The 16,748-nt window shown below is 40.2% G+C and overlaps 1 protein-coding gene across 1 annotated transcript in view; it reads left to right on the top strand.

The window, feature by feature from the left end:
* Slc9a9 (solute carrier family 9 member A9) overlaps positions 1-16,748 on the top strand; it is a 511,055-nt gene that overhangs the window by 240,688 nt on the left and 253,619 nt on the right. The window contains exon 8 of the mRNA XM_074059491.1: positions 2,683-2,788. Coding sequence (XP_073915592.1) covers positions 2,683-2,788 — 106 coding nt within the window. The remainder of the gene's footprint in view (positions 1-2,682; positions 2,789-16,748) is intronic.

The raw sequence follows: 16,748 nt of genomic DNA, 5'->3' as shown, positions 1-16,748 counted from the left end.
AGTCAAAGCCCACTCCAAAGTTTACTCCTAGAACTTGGTAAATGGCACTCCATTGACAGGAATAAATGGTTTCCACCAAAAAACAATGATCCAACCCAGTATTTATGATATGTCAGGTGCCCTGCTATGTTTCACATGCAAAGCCTTCTCCAGCCTTCACAACCATCAGTTCTATTTTTATTGGACATAATGCTTAGAAAGAGGAAGCTGTTGGCCAAGGTCACACAGTCAGTAAGTGAACCCCAAAATGGAGACTCAAGAGGCAGACCATGCCCCTAGTCATAGGTGGAACTGAGGTAGAGGGCATATGTCATTTACCATACTAATAGTGATGATAGAATATTTAGTGAGTGTCTGACATGGCTTTTATGTGCTCCTCTGCATTTGAATCAACCCCAAGAGACAAGTTGTTATTGTCCTCACTCTACACACAAGGAAACTGAGGCTTTGGGTGGTAACAGACCACACTCTGGGTCACATATCAGTAATAAAGAGCATGATGATAATAATAATATCATCTAACATTTTCTGAGAACTGTACCATGTGCCAGCCATTGCCCTAAGCATTTTGCCTGGATTGTCTTAGACAGCTTTTATAAGGATCCCAGAAGGTAGCTAGTGTTATTATGCCAATTTTGCAGTTGAAGAAACTCAGGCCATTAAGGTTAAACAACTTGGCTAAGGCCATCCAGCTAGGTGTTTCAGGGCCAAAATTCAAAACCAGGCTTTTCAGCTCCAGAATCCACACTAGGTGGAGAAGCTGAGATCAGAAGTTTGCTTTGGCTGACATGAGGGGGAGGTGTAGATACAGAAGTGAGCAGGTAGTAAGGGAAGGAAACAATTCCTAAAGGCTGGAGGTCTGCCACAAGATTATATCTGGAAGAAAAGGCATAGAGCAGAGGAGATGGGGTGGGGTCAATCACAGAAGAACTGTGGTCTGTGGGCTGATCATGAGGCATTTGGTGACCTTTCACAGGCTTTACAGACACAGGCTGTGAAGGAGACAGGTGCCCACTGCTGTTCCCTCCACCCAATACCCTGGACGTCTTGCAACAAGGATTCTCGTAACCTGACAGTCCTCCTAGTCTGTTGCTTCAGACTCTGGACTTGGGGACTGACTCAAAACTGAAGGACTTTGTGGAAGAAGTTAAATAAAAAAGAATGCTCTGATATTCTGTTACTCAAACTGGCCTGAGCCCTCTCTTTAAAACAAACTAGAGGAGGGAATTCAGAGTAAACTCCTCCAGATACAAAGCCTTCCCTCCCCGGTAGAGCGAGATTTTGAAAAAGGGCCTAAGGGCAGCTCATTGTTTACTCCAGGTAAAGAATTGCTTCCAGACCCTTATTGATTCTATTTTCAGAAGAGATGCTTTACCTAAAAAATTACTTAACCAATTAGTTTAAATCACAACAGTGAAAGTTATACATCACTTGTTGTCTGCCAGGCACTGTTCAATATATGTTAACATATATAACATAGGTTAACCTATTTACATAGCAATGAGGTATATTTGCTATTACCCCATTTACTAAAAGGATATCAGAAGCATAGAGTGGTTCAGAGACATGTCCAAGTGGATGAAGTGAGTTTGCCTCCAGGTAGATCCCATTTCCAGAGGCCACACTTCCAACCTTGGTATTATTGGCCTCTTGGTGTTCTGTGCTTCCTAAAACTTAATGAAACATTTTTAACATACTTCATCTCATTTCACTCTTCACACTATAGAAAAAGGTATTATTTTCTTGCCAGTTCACATAGGAAAGAAATGAGGATCAGATAGGTTAATATACTGCTCAGAAATCATACACCCACTGACTGGCTAAGTCAAGAATTAGACCCTGATACTTCACCCCAACTTCCCTAACCTGCTGCTAAATATCTTTTAAGGTGGAATCTGCTTTATATTTTGCTCTGGAAACGTAAAATTGCAACATAATCGCATCTCCTTATCTGCCAGGGCATTTTATGCCTAATATGGACACAATTATAATGTAATCTTTTCTGATCAATCACACATTCCTTACCATCTCCCCAAAACCCATTCTTTGCCAAATTTGTATCACTATCCCTTTGTTGTGTTTGCAATTTACAAACTATTGCCCAAGAGTCATCCATCCCAAAATGAACCTTTGCCTACCCAAGGGTGTCTTATCTGACCTAGAAATAATATATCTTCCCCTCCATCCTCGGACATGGGCAAGATTCCCTTCCACTGAGTGTAACTGCTTCTCCCATCCTGCTTTCATGGCTAGGAGGAAAGGTTCTATTGGTAGAGGGGTGAGGAAACTGCCCACAGGCTGCACTGGCCAAGAACCAGCACCACCTTCAACCACGTGCTCTTGGCTCTGTTTTCTTGTACCTGCTGCAATTCTCCTAACAGGCATGCCCTAAAGCCTGGGCCAAATTCAAGAGGCTTGGTACCTACAGTACAGTACACTGGTTTTAATAGACACCTTTTCACCTGAACACAGGTTTGAGTTTTTGCAGGCATGTTCAGCCCCCAGTGAATCATTGAACTTATACTGGTCTTCCAAGCAGGGTCCAGTGGTCATGATGCCCTCTGTCACATCTGAAAATCAGCTTCTTAGTTCTAAAATATCATCACTATATCAAATTTTCTCAGCCAACACGAAGATTTAGCTGTAAAAGCAATTGTTGTTTCCCTTAACACATCTTGTCACTTGACCAAATTTACCAAGCTGTGTGAGTTCCCAATGCTGGAAACAGGCCTGTTTTTCCTCCTTTCTTGGAGTGCCTTCCTGTCTGCTGAGGCCGCCGGCCTAACAGGTCAGTACGTCATGCTGTACTGGGAGCTAGATGTGTGAATGTGTTTGCGTCTGTATGTGTCCACTCCCTCACCCAGAAGGTGAAATGAAATCTCTCTGAAATAGTGAATGGGAATAATTTGGGTCAGAACCAGCCTCTCCTGGGCATCCTGGGGAGAAATATAAGAATATTTCATCCATTTTGTACCAAATAGCTTAACTCAACTCCAAAATGCTCTGTTCTCCTTGCTGGACAGGAGGGATGTTGAAATGACTGATTTATGGTGGCAATGGATGACTTTGCCAATGGAAGTCTCCACCCAGTGTGAAAGGCAACTGCTTTTAGAGAGGGTGGTGGCTGTTCATTGGCTGCCAGCCCCAGAATCCAATGTGGGCAGCCACGCCAGGGCGTGCACACCTCCACACACACCAGTGTTCAGATTTTGAACTTGTGCCTTGGCAAGTCAGAAAAGCAAGAGTAGATGGGCTGCTCTGCAGTTCAATATTGGATATCATAAAAAGTCTACAGAGAGTCCTCTGAAGTGGAGCAGTTGATAGAGAGAAAGCAGTCCTAGGGGTCCTGCGGACTTGGTCCTGTCATCTGTGTTCCACAGTTATATTGCATTTCTGTGACAGCGAGGGTTTGCACTTGGGTAGCTGCAACACTTGGGTGCTTTTCCGTGTAGAAAAATGACTGGGGTTCTAAACAAATGTCAAGGCTACTTTTTCCCTTCAGTTTGATTCCCTGCTTCTCCCAAGTTTAAGTCCTGGATCTTTTTTTTACTCACTACATCCTCACTGACATGAAAATGGTGAGAATCTCTTGGAAGGTGTAACCAGTAACAACAGGCCTCCCCAGGTATTTGCATTTGAATAGGTGATGTGTTAAGTCTAAACAACAAATAGTAATAAAAACAGACACATATTGAAGATAAACCATGAGCCAGGTGCTGGCTCACCGCCTTTCACAGACAAGCTCATTAATTTACAAAAAGACTCAAAGTTAGAAGTCATCCCCAGTTTACTCAGCTGACTGTGAGTGGTGGAGCTGAGGTTTAAAGGTAGGAAATTTGAATGTAGACCCTGATCCCCTGGGCACCATTCATTGCTACCTCGAATGAAATTCCACCTGTGGAATATCAGGCAGACATGCAAGAGAGGGAGGAAGATGGAAGCCCAGGGGCCTTCCTGATACACCTGCTCCTAGACTGGTTTTTACTCTCCTGTGAAGGCTACGCAAGTCACTTTTGTAATGATAACTGATTACTCTCATAACTTGCTTCAGCTTGCTGCAGAGCAGCACAGGCCAAGCTTTTCCCACAGGCTTCAAGGCTGTCTGTACTGACACAGAAAGCTACCTTGCCAGTTCTTATGGCACCATAAATAAAGACCACACTCCCAGCTTCCACCCCACTGGGCCCTTGTAACCAAACTATTTCAATACAAAGTTTATTGTGTTAGCATATTGCTATATTAGTAAAGAAGTTGCTGAAGAGCTTATACCTTCCAGAAATAAAGGAATAATCAGGTTTTTTCAAATGAAATAATGCAAGTGAACCGCTTACATCGTTGTCATTAAAAAATTTGATGCCCTGTCCTCCAGGTTCTGTGCATTCAGCACTTGTTGGAAAATGATCTATGAAATAGTAATGAGAAGAAAAAATATTTGACCTTTCAGAAAGGTAAAGAAGCAGATTAACTCACCTAATATTTTTAGTCCTCTGTTGTAGTTGTAATAAAGATACACACACATAGTTGCTGAAAAATGGTACATTTCTGTGTGTAAAAATTCTGTTTTCAGATCCATCTCAACAAGATAGTGCTCTATTAACTACTTTAAAGGTTACAGTCCAAGGGGAACTGTAAATTGCTAGTTTATCTGCACCTTGCTCTTTTACCACCTCTTTAAACCTGATGTCCCTATTGGATGCTATGCAGACTCCCTAAGGAGCCAGCCTCATGGATGGATGAATGCAGGTGTGGGCCTCCATAGCAGGAAGACCCAAACACCCAGGGCTGCACCCTGCTGCAGACACACGCCTGAGCAGTGCTCTATATTTAAGCAATATGCCTCACAAGCATTTGACACAAAGCAAACTTTTAGATCTGAGCATTTCCTATTGCCAAAGACCAAGCTTAATCCAAATTACTGATGTGTTTGTTTATTATTTAAGCCTTGCCTATTTCCAAATTGGATTTGTGACAACTCATAATATGAACCATGCATATCATGGGACCTTTTAGTTGAGGATAAACACTCAAGTGTTCTGGGATGGAGTTTTTCTGCAGAATTAGGCAGCTGTTTGTTGCTATAGTTTGGCAATAAATACAGCCGTGGGCTTGCTGGAAGCCAAAGTCAAAAGGGAAGCATGAGTTACAAAGGAAAAGAACAGTATTGTAAACAGAAGTCATACTTATTTATAAAATTAGCAACCTTGCTTTATCTGGTACTAAAACTGTAAGAGAATTTATCACACATCCTTATATCCTACAGCTCCTTTACATGTGCTAGTCATAATATCTATCCCATAGTAGATCCAGACATTACAGAACTGCATTTATGCTGAAATTCCATTAATGTGTAACTTTATTGTCTTGTCTATTAAGGTAAAAATAAAGACACACAGACATGAGAAGAGTCCTGTGTAGAAGGATGTGCAGTGTTGGTCTGGGCTTCCCAGCATGCACTCTTACTTTCACTGGTTACAGTATCCCATTGTTTCTTAGGAAGCCCCACCCAGCCAGGACATCTTGTTAATTAAGGTGTCCCATCCACCCCTGCTAAAGGGAATGAGGACACCAGAAGCTAAGTCCCACCAGGCCCTCTTTCCCTAGGATGTAAAACTTTGGGAGTGACAGAGAAAGATTCGTAACTGTAGACACCTGTTCTTTGCAAGAGCAGTGCCTATTGAGACCTTCTGTTTATTCCCTCCAATAACTTTCTTTCTGATTCCAGTAGCCAGAGCTTGCAAAGAAACCTAAATGGTATAAGCAAAGGAATAATCCACAAGCTAATTTCAACAAAAGGATCTGCATGTGTTGGTCCCAGACTAGAAAGGAAGTGAGGTGAAAGACAGCACAGCTTCTAGGCAAGGATACTTGGGACCATCTTACAGCAGGTGCATCCTTGAAGACAAAAAAGAGTCAAGCTTTTAAAGAGAGTTTTCACAGTGTTCATTATCCTTGTCATTTTGGCTTCTTTTGAATTCATTAGTAACACTGGGCGGGGGTTGGAATGTCTCCTACGTTCACTTTCAGTTGTTACTAATGTGATGAGATCGTTTGATTTATTTTGATCATCTTTTACTTCAAGGGCCACATTTGCAGCCACCTCATCTCAGACTCTTGGAAATTGCACCTGCAAATGTTCAATAGAAGAACTTGGTTTTGTGGGAACAAAGTGGCTTTTAGACATGCAAATGAAGGCTGGCATTTCTATTACCCAGAAGTCTGATTTTCTGCTATTGGAAATATACAAGTGCAGTTTGAGAAAACTTTTATTTGGGAAGACTGGCCAGAATACAAAATGCAAGAGAGAGTCTTTCTAAGGGAGGAGAATGTGTAGGCAGAAATAGACTCCAGGGGCTCCTCGCAAGCCAGGAGTGCCTAGGAAGGAAAAATACATCAAGATATGTCTGCCCTACTTATAAAATCAGTCACTGAGGGATATGCCTTTGGTTTCCGGCTCTTCAGCTGATTCACTGAGGGACTGGAGTAAGTCATTCTATTAATTAGTGTCTCATTTTCTTCACTGCTAAACTAAAAAGGATTTTATTATTTTCTAATGGAAGGATATTATGCACATACAGGATGTGGTTTTTGAGTAAACACATGACCCTGAGGTCTTCTTTCACTTGGTGCACCTGCCTCCCTGATTTCTGATCAAGCAGAATTTTTCTGGTCCACAGGCTTATTTTCGAAAAGTCATTAGGTTACTGAGCCATTATTTCAAATTGAATATTGAAAATAATTCAACAGTATTATGGATAGCATAATCTCCAATAAAATTGAATCCTGTCACAGAAGCAGCTTTTCAGTTTATAAAGATAACCAAAAAAAAGCACAGCTGGACAGGTTGTTTGAAAATTCATTTTTATAATCTGCTTCCCAACTGAGACTTTGGGGGTCAGGTTTTTGCCAGGAGCAAACTTTCAGGACTGTCGTTAAGCACCAGAGGAGTAAGACTTCTAATGGCAACACTGACACCCTGCTAATGATTTCTCTGCTCTCAGGCACTGCTGTAATAAAGGCAGCTTCCATTTTTAGATTCCTGGGGCCTATTTTATGTCCATTGGAGGCAAAGGAGGAAGAAGGGTCATGGACAGGTCTCCCTTTCTCACACAAAACATTAAATGATACAGCCCATTATTTACTCAGCTTAGAATGGCTTCCATCTCAGAAAATAACATGTAAAAATGGGAAGACAACAGAAGTCCTGATTACTAAGAGATGCCACTGGGCTTTGTAGTTTGAATCTAGAGACTAAAAAACTCTAAAAAAAATTCATGTAGAACGGTAAAAAGAAGTAACACCCTGGTCTATTCACTGGGGAACTGAACATGACGTCTGAAAAAAATAAAATAAAACTCATGGCACCCCATATGGTAGCACAACACAAACAGTGGAGTCATCTCAATCCCATCACCCAAGCTCACCCTCTGTGGCTGTGCAAGGGCCTGATTACCCTGCCTCATGAGGAAGAGCTGACACAGGGAAACAGGTCCACTCATCTATCAGGTCAGTTGGTGAAAGGCTTTTGTGGTGTAAGCCACCAGGAAAGGGGGAACTTTTCTTTCTCTATCACAATAGACAAAGAGGAAAGATTTCTAATATGTGGAGACCTCACTTGATCGGTGTAAGGCTTATTACTCCTCATCTCCATCATCTCACAGATTGGCAAATATTGGTTTGAAACTCTTAAGAAGGCTTTTAACTCAGGGGTGAATGTGTTCCATTTGGCTTGCCACTGAAGCCTTGCAGGGCTGGATGAGAATAATATTTCTAGAGCTTAGTAAATAAAACAAACCTCCAGGATGGGATTTACTTTGAATTGTTTCTCAAAACATTTGTGGTCAGTTTCACCTTCTAAGTACATACCATTAGCCACCATCTCTTAGCTTTAAACTACTCTTGCTTTCATGGCGACAGGACCGTGTGAATCAGTCAACAAATCACCAACAAACGAGGTGCAGTGAATGTTTTCCAAGCCCAAAATATTAGACGGTCAAGCTGCAGAAATAGACAGTCAACATCATTCCCATGGGGCTTAGTTAACCAGTGCGCTGAACCAAGGGTAAACCTACAGTGATGCTAGCCCAAAAAACACAGGTGTGCACGCATCTCATATAATAATGCATTAGCTCACACCTGCACTTTCTTGAACCAAATTGCTCTTCATTTCAATATCCAACCAACCTGCGCATGCACCTCCCAAAGTAATGGACAAATTTACCCCCGTTTTCTTCACTGTGTTTTCATTCTTTATTGAACATCCCTTCATGGTGCAAAGAGGCAGAGAGGAAAAGAAATTTCTTTCTCAAGAACCCATATTCTCTGTGGGCATGTTGAAACTTGTCAGAGGCTGACACAAATAACTAACATACAAGTGAAGGAGAAAAGGAAGTCAAAAATAATTTCCAGATCCTTACATCAACTGGATCAATGATTCATTCACCAAAGTGGGGAATATAAGTGAATGAGTAGTGCAGTAGAAAAGGAGGCACAACAATTAGTTCATTCAAGGGCCTTCAGGATACTACACAAGTGCGGAATACCCACATAGGAAAGGGCAGTGGGAAGCTGGACCTGCCTACTTGCAATAACATGGCAAATTAGAAACTCAGATGACAACGGTATAAACATGTTAGCTGATTTTAAGGACATAGGAAGGCGAGTGGGCTGAGCTTGATGAGGCTGAAATGCCAGGAGTCTAAACTAAAAAGGATTTTTCTTCTTCTCCAAGTTTATTTATATAAGCACTCACTTCTGCATTAAGAAGAATTTCTATAAGGAATTCTTGTTGTTAGGTGGAAAATTATAAACCTTGCAACATAGACATGAAATAACGCTTAAACACATGTTTGCCCTCTCCGTTGGAGGAGCCAGAAATAAGTAGGTTCATACTGTTCCTATTGATGAATATTCTTATATTCTGCAGACTCATGATTAATCTGCCAGCTATGGAGTTGCCAAGCATGGTGAACTAGACAGTAATTGTACTCTTTGGAAACTTGGATTCGTTCATATTCCCTCAAGGAGTTTTCCATTCTGTTAAATCTTTGACTTCTGTTCCAGGTTCACTTTCAGTGGTGGTAGGAAACCTGTCAAAAATGTCTCTTTTTACTAGATCAAAAATAAATAAAAGTGTGGCGTGGAAGAATAACCCGTCAACCTTAAAACCCCTCAGAGTGCTGTGCTGAGAACAAGACACATTTTTTCCTTCCTTATCCTCTTTCTGCGTTCTGATGACATAATCAATATTTCCTGCCTCAGAATGCAATATTCCCAGTCTCAGAAATCCCTCAAGTCTACATTTAACGTCAAAGAAAATCATGCTCCTTGTGACAGACGTTTATTTTTCTGCTTTGCATCTGAAGGCTTCATCAACTTTTAATGGGAAAAGAGCTGTGGAAAAATGTCATCAGTGGCAGAGACAATAGGTGACAATGGTCTTGAATAAAACATTGAGATATAAGAGGAAGATGGGCCCTGACACAAATAAATCCATATAAACATCTACTTGTATGTGAGGATCAAAAACTAATCTCCTTATATATTTTTTCAAAGCAAATAAGCAGTTCTTGAAATGGAGATTAATTTCTTTGACAAACCTGCTGTTTGAGCACCTAATGTCTTCTGGGCACAGTCAGGGGTTGTGAACAACACAGAGAGGAAGGTAGTGGACGCAGACCTTGAGGAGAACTTGGTGGAGAGCAGGATACAGGGTAATCTGCTGACAGGAAGCCAATGCGATCTGTGGAGTCCCCGGCAATTCTTCCATTCCATGTATGCAGAGCTTGAAGCCTTATAAAAATTCAACCAATCATATCATAGCCATTTAAAATCAGAAAGTGCTTAAACATTCTCTATGGCCATGTTTGCCAGTTTCTTAAGCCTTACTGGGAAAAAAACACCAAATAGGTTTAATATATGCCATATGCTTATATATTTATTAACACACAAAAATGCTGGATAAAATTACGAATTCTCATATTTTCTTCCACCCTCCAGTGGCTTGTCTAACACCCCAATTTGAACATCACTACCACAGACCACCTTCCTTAATTTAGTGAGGAGAAAACAATGAACCAGGCAATGAATTTAAATTTAGGAAGTCTTCCATCTTGTTAAGTGTCTAAACTATGACCTGCAGGTTCTAGGTCTCCTGACTCCCACTGTAATGCATTTTTCTTGCATAATTTCCAATCACGCATTGAACCTTGATCGTGTAAGCAAGAAAATAGATACAGATGATATGCTGTCTGAGAGGATCCAGTGATAACAGCGTTAAGTGATACTCTGTTAATCAAAAGCATTAATTGTCTTCTGAAAATTCATCTCTCTGGAAATCACTTTTCCCAAAGAATTATGGGCCTCCTCATGCAGTTTCCTAAATTTCTTTGCTTGCCAATTAACTTCAACTCAGAAACAGTTCTTTTAGCCAGTGTCAGAAAGTATTGGTTCTAGTTCTTGTTCAGAATTGCATAAATGAGTCCTTTGGTGAGATTACTGAAAGGCCATCTTTGCACAAACGTGATTGTAAGTTTGCATTTTCTCCAGGTCACTTTCTGATTTCTTTTGGAGTGCCTTATTTGTTTTAGATCTCAGATCTTTTTGAGTATGCTCCACTCCAGGAGAACATGAATGCATGTACTTGATTCTATTCCTCACTGCCATAGGGACCCCGTGAATATAATGCAACCTAATAGTTGCACTTCGTGACTGCTTGCTTTGCCTGCAGAAATGGAAATCAAGGAATCATATTTTACTTCTGTTGGGAAAGACAGGATAGACAGTAGTTTTTCATATATCTAATTCTTATGAGCACTAGGAGTAGTAAAACATGAACGATGCTTTATTTTTTTCTTTTTCACTATTAGCATATTGTAGTTGAACAGGGGCACATTGTGACATTTACATAAGTGCTTATAGTATATCTTAATTACATCCACCTCCTCCATCTTTCTCCATTATTCTCCTCCCCTCTCCTTAGACAATTTCAACAGGACACATGGACACAAAATACTTCCACCTAACTCATTATTTCCTTATGCCTTCCCCTCTCCCACTGGTACCCACCAAACTGTAATAATTATATAATAATTAGACAATTAAGCATAGATTTTATTAGTTGCTTATCCTAACATTTGTATTTAGAAAGAAAATTAATTCAGCATGCATTTACTCCCTGTTCATAATGGATTCAAACTCAGAAAATGTGGTACAGCAGGTTTTTCAGACACGCTCCATGTTCTCTTGCCTTTCTCTCTGGGCTAATATTGAATTCCCTTTTTCTAAATCTGCACCCCCAAATTTTTCTCATCTTTCAATAGCCAAATATTTCGGTGTCCCTGAGGAGAGCGTTTTACAACCCTCTCCCACCTTCTCAATCAGAAGGAAGTCAGTCCCCCTCAGGATTCCTATCGTCTTGTCATCCTGTTCGTTATTCCTAGTCTCAGGTGTTTTTGTATGAACGTCACAGGTAGGGCACACACAACTGGTGCTTTGCTGTGTTAGGTCTTAGTAGGTAAGTGGCAATTAAGTGAGTAACACATACTCAGGCTAACTCATGAGAATTTGGTACCTTGTATGTAGCATAACTGAGAATTGTCTAAGTTTGCATCACTAGGAGCAAGGAGTGCATTTTCACCTGCTTTCCTTGATGTCAGAAGAGAAGGTAACAAATGATGATCAAGGGCATAGGATGTCACAGCACTTATTATTGCATCCCCCCAGTGATTTTTCAAACAGACAATGTCCCGTTTACCCCTGAAATGAGCTTCTCCAGATTGTTCCTTCTTCCTTTCGTTTACTTCTGATAGTAATGGCAAACCTTCTGTTTACTTACTTAGCAGTGTGCTAAATTTGGAATGCATTTGAGTGTCCGTGATATTGCTTTCTCCTCAGAACAGACCTAGGAGGCAGGAGAGCACTATCCAGATGACAAAGTTTAAGTCTTCAAAGCGTGAAGCCATTGGCCACCACCACCCATTTTATACCTACTGTGTCTGCCCAAGAACAGGTCATTTTCCTGACCAAGTCTACATTATTACTTGGGTAGCTTTTTTTTTTTTTTTTCTTAGTTTTCTTGGTACTGAGGTTTGATTTCAGTGCCTAGTGCTTGGTAGACAGGAACTCTATCACTTGGGCCAGGTTCCCAACCCTTTTTTTTTTTCTTTTTTTTGCTTTAGTATTTTTCAGATTGGGTCTTGTGATTTTTGCCTTGGCCAGACTGGACCACAGTCCTTCTACCCATGTCTCCTAGTAGCTGGGATTACAGGTGTGAGCCACCATGTCCAGCTAGTTAATTTTTTAATTAAGGTGTTTGTTTTGGGTGAGACTGGGTTTTGAACTCAAGGCTTGTGCTTACTAGAAAGGCACTCTACCACTTAAACCACACCATGGTACTTTTTTTTTTAATGCTACTTATTTCAGGTCTGTCTTTATGTTTCCTGTTTAGCTTCATGAAATAAATAGCCCATTTACTTTCAGTTTTTTCTTAGTAAAATACATGCAAATTTATAAATTTTTCTCTAGATAATCATTTTGGTTTTATCCCACTGGCTTTGGTCAGCACTGTAGTATACACCTGTTGTTGTCAACTTCTAAGCAAGCTAAATTTTCTACTTGATTTTATCATCAGCTTTATTTAAAATAACATTTAAGAATGTCAATGGATACATTTATTTGTCCATGCTTTTTTTTGTTAATTTCTATTCTTACCAATTTTATCAAAAGACATGATAATTTTATACATTATGACCAGGGTATATTATTTGCTTGCATTTGGGGAGGAGGAAAGTTTATTGACCTCTTTGATGGCAAAATATATATCATTTTTATTCCATGTAAGCAGTTTCATATTTTGATATTGCTGAGATTTTAAAAAAATTTTAAGATAAAAAAATTTACACCCCACAAAGGTCCTAGATAATTGTTACCTGAAACTAAAATTAGTGCATAGAACCATGTCAATTTTAGAAGGCCAAAGAAAGAAAAGCAGAACAGAACACAAAAACATATCTATAATATTTCTTAAGTTCAGCAAAATACATTTATAAGACAAGAAAAAAGGGTAACAAAAATTGTATTATTCCTTCAGTGCTATCCTATAATTGCCTCAAAATGCTAAAGAGTCAAGAATAAGGCAAAAGTGTTTTTGAAAACCATCCAAGGTGAAAGCAAAGCCAGAGGAAGGGTGAACTGATACTCACTACCAGACTTTGAACAAAGCCTTGCTTCTTGAAGTTTGACATCTCCTAATAGTATAAAAATGGAGAATTTTAGGCCTTACCCCAAACCCACTGAAGCAGAACCTGCTTTATTTATTTATTTAGGTTTGCTTTTGAGTGAGGGTCTTGTTAGGTAGCCCAGGCTGGCCTTGAACTCTTATCTTCCTGCCTTTGCCTCCCAAGTGCTGAACTTACAGGAATGTGTCACGATACCCAGCTAGACTCTCCATTTTAATCAGCTTTCCACGTGATTTTGTTGTTCACTAACTCAGTTGAGGTCAAATTCTGAAATCTCTGTTGCCTAATACAGTTATTGGGCCACAGTTGAGCCTCCAGATGGGGTCAAGGGGCTTCTGATGTATTGAGAGGACGGTGATAGAGGCCGTAATTAAGCATAGCTTTTGGAGTAAGGAAGACAGGCAAAGGGTGGAGTGAGAAACAGCAGTGAGAGAGGAGAGAGGAGGTGAGTTCTGGGGACGAGCTGCTTCAGCTGCTTGGGGACAGACATCAGAATTCATTACTTCCCATGTCCTTTGATCTGAATGCTTGTGGTTTAGAAACACACAGAGACTTTCTGAGTTTGTCTTAACCTCATAGCTTATGTGAAAAAAACTGAGTTTTTGTGAGCAGAAGATATGATAACAACATGTTTTTAAATTTTACTTTTGAAGAGTTGTCTGTTTAACATTGAAAGAATATTTGAAAATCTATAAGTTATCACATCTTTACTTATTAAGAAAATTAGACTGCCTCTATTCAAAATGTCTGAAGGTTTCATTTGGTACCACTATTGTTTCTTCATTCTGAAATTAAAATGAAGACTAAATTGAGGTGTTAATCTTCATGGATTAATGACATAATGTATAGGAAAAGTTGAGACTCACAGAATTGGAGGAAATCCAACTTCTACTTTCTGAAAACAATCCTTTCTAAAATAGAAGACGATTGAGCATTCAAGTCAAACATTTCAAATGGTAGGGAACTTCCTGTGCTTCAAGACAGCCACTCCACTGTACAGTAGTACATGTATTTTGAAAAGATCATATGACTGAGAATCAGTTTTTTATCTTTAATAATTCTGGACCTAACCTGATCCTAGCCCCTAAGCCACTCACTTCAGTCTGAAGACTCAAATTCACACCACTTTTTAAAAACACCATTGTAACCATAAGTAGGATTGTAAAGAATGTAAGTCTAGACCTCTGGGACTTTGCAAAATGTCTCAACTGCTATTGTGTCCTTCATTGTCCCAGTTATAACAGGGAAGACACGAGTTGATCTCACTTGTAAATGGCAAGTGTTTCAGGGGCCCCCAAAGTTTAGAATGAGAAGGGACCCACAAGAAAGTCCTGCAGACAGGAAAAGGAAACCACCTGGCAATTGATAGACAGAGTTGAATGCAGGAAATATGGTAATCAGGTAGTAGAGAGCCAAAAAAGTAAAGAGAACACTGAGGTAACAAAGGGGCAGTAATTACAGAAAGCAAGTACGAAACCCAGGACTAGGAGAAGCAAAGGGAAGAGAACCCAGGAGCTCCTAAGAGAGAACCTCTGGGCTGGGATCCAGACCTTTGAAGTATTGCCTAGCTTCTGTTGCCTTCTCTGAGAGGTGCCATGAAGCTGGTCTGGTGGTGCAGGAAAAAAAAAAGAAAAGAAAAGTAGGAAATGAGGCTGGATCCAGCTGTCAGATAACGGTGTAGAGTCATGCCGAGATGCAGTTGACAGAAGAAGGGAGCAAGCTTCTCTTCTTTCCTGAGCTTTTGTCTCCCTTTGGAGCTCCACAATGGCAAATGCCAACAGCACTAGCCAAGGAAAGTGAGATTGAGAGCCTCTGTGCTAGGAGCACACAGACAGAAAGGAAGGGTGGGCTTGGAGCTGAGCAGCTGGTTTGATGCCTGGCACAAAGATCACTTAGTCCTCATCCTCTTCTTTCTTACACATGATTCTGGGTAAATCAAGAGCATTTAAGACAGTTGTCTAAGGCCCCACTTAAGAGTAGCACAATAGTACTAACAGGCATGAGTATATATAAACGTAATGACAAAGTATACTTGAGAAAAACAGAATGTTTCTACAGAAGAGAATTTTATAGGTACAGTAATTCACCCTTGGTCATGGAAGATATGTTCCAAGATCCTCAGTCTGTGTCCAGCTCCACAAACAAAGCCTGACCATATATATAAATATATGTGTGTGTTCATGTATGTACATATATGAACACACACAGCAGTATATAACTCTGCATCTTTTCCTCTCGATGCACATCTATGGTAAAGTTTAATTGATAAATTAGGCACAGTACGAGACTAATCAGTAATTAATTTAAAAAATAGAACCTTTAAAACAATAGACTGCGGTAAAAGTTACTTAAAACTTATGAATTGCTTTCTTTCTGGAATTTTCCATTTAACATTTTCAGACCACAGTTGATTGCAGGTAATAATACTGTAGAAAGTGCAACTGCAGATTAGGAGAGACTACTGTAAGAGATGTATTCAGATGAGACATTTTCAAAATGTGTTTTGGCTTGTAAAAGTCATCTAATTACAGTAATTTGTGTGATTTAATTAATTACCCAGCTATAGAATTATGACTGCATATGCTAATGCTGAGGGTCAGATCAACTTTGTTGTTTTAATCATAACACCAGGCCCTGATCATGTGGGGACACTCTTCAGAGGTTGTTGTTCATATGCTGCAGCCCTACACACAAGATTCCAAGAGTATTCAGTAGGAACGCGTTAGTGTTCTATGGAAGGCAAGGAAACAGAAATCAATGGAATGAAGAGGGACAATACCCTTAAGTGACAAGCCCAGGCAGCTCAGATGCATAGCCGTCATCATCAGATCTCTGGTCCCCTAGGATATCAAGCAGTAATATTTTTAGTTGCCTTAGCATCACCTCAAAATGTTCACAGATGGCCATCCAAGAAGAAAAGTACAGAAAGTCTGTGGAGTGTTGAATCTCAGCTCTGTCACTTCAAGGTGATCCTGAGTAAATTACTTTAGTGTCTTACTGTTCAATGGGAATAAAAATATTCAATTATTTATTCAACAAATACTCACGAGAGCCTACCTTGTGCCCGGTACTGCTCTAAGGATTGGGGAACAATGAATCCCTTCATCTTTAATGCGCTTTGCATCTCACTACAGGAAAACAGAAAATAAACACACAAATACAAAAAATGTTAGGTGGCAGAAGAGAAAATGAAAAAAGCAGGACAGGTGAGCACAGAAGGATAAGGGGTAATTGTCTGGCTGATAACACAACATCTAATCAGATAGCTGAAGGAAGGAGGGAACCACGTGAATTTCTGGAGGAGAACTTTCCCAACAGTGGAAACTAGAAGTCAAGGACCCCGTGGTGGGACTTGCTTAGTGAGCAGTGTGACAAGTAGGGCCAGGGAATTGTGAGGAGGGAAGAAAGGCATGTAACCATACCCTGGGAATACATTCCAAAGTTTTGAGATGAAGACTGACGTGATCTGAATTGTTTCTAAAGAACCGTTGTTTCTGGGTGAAGAATCAACTA

The sequence above is a fragment of the Castor canadensis genome, chromosome 17 (genome assembly GCF_047511655.1).
Source record: "Castor canadensis chromosome 17, mCasCan1.hap1v2, whole genome shotgun sequence".
NCBI lineage: Eukaryota > Metazoa > Chordata > Mammalia > Rodentia > Castoridae > Castor > Castor canadensis.
Note: the sequence above shows the minus strand (reverse complement) of the source record. Positions and strands in the feature narration are given on the sequence as shown.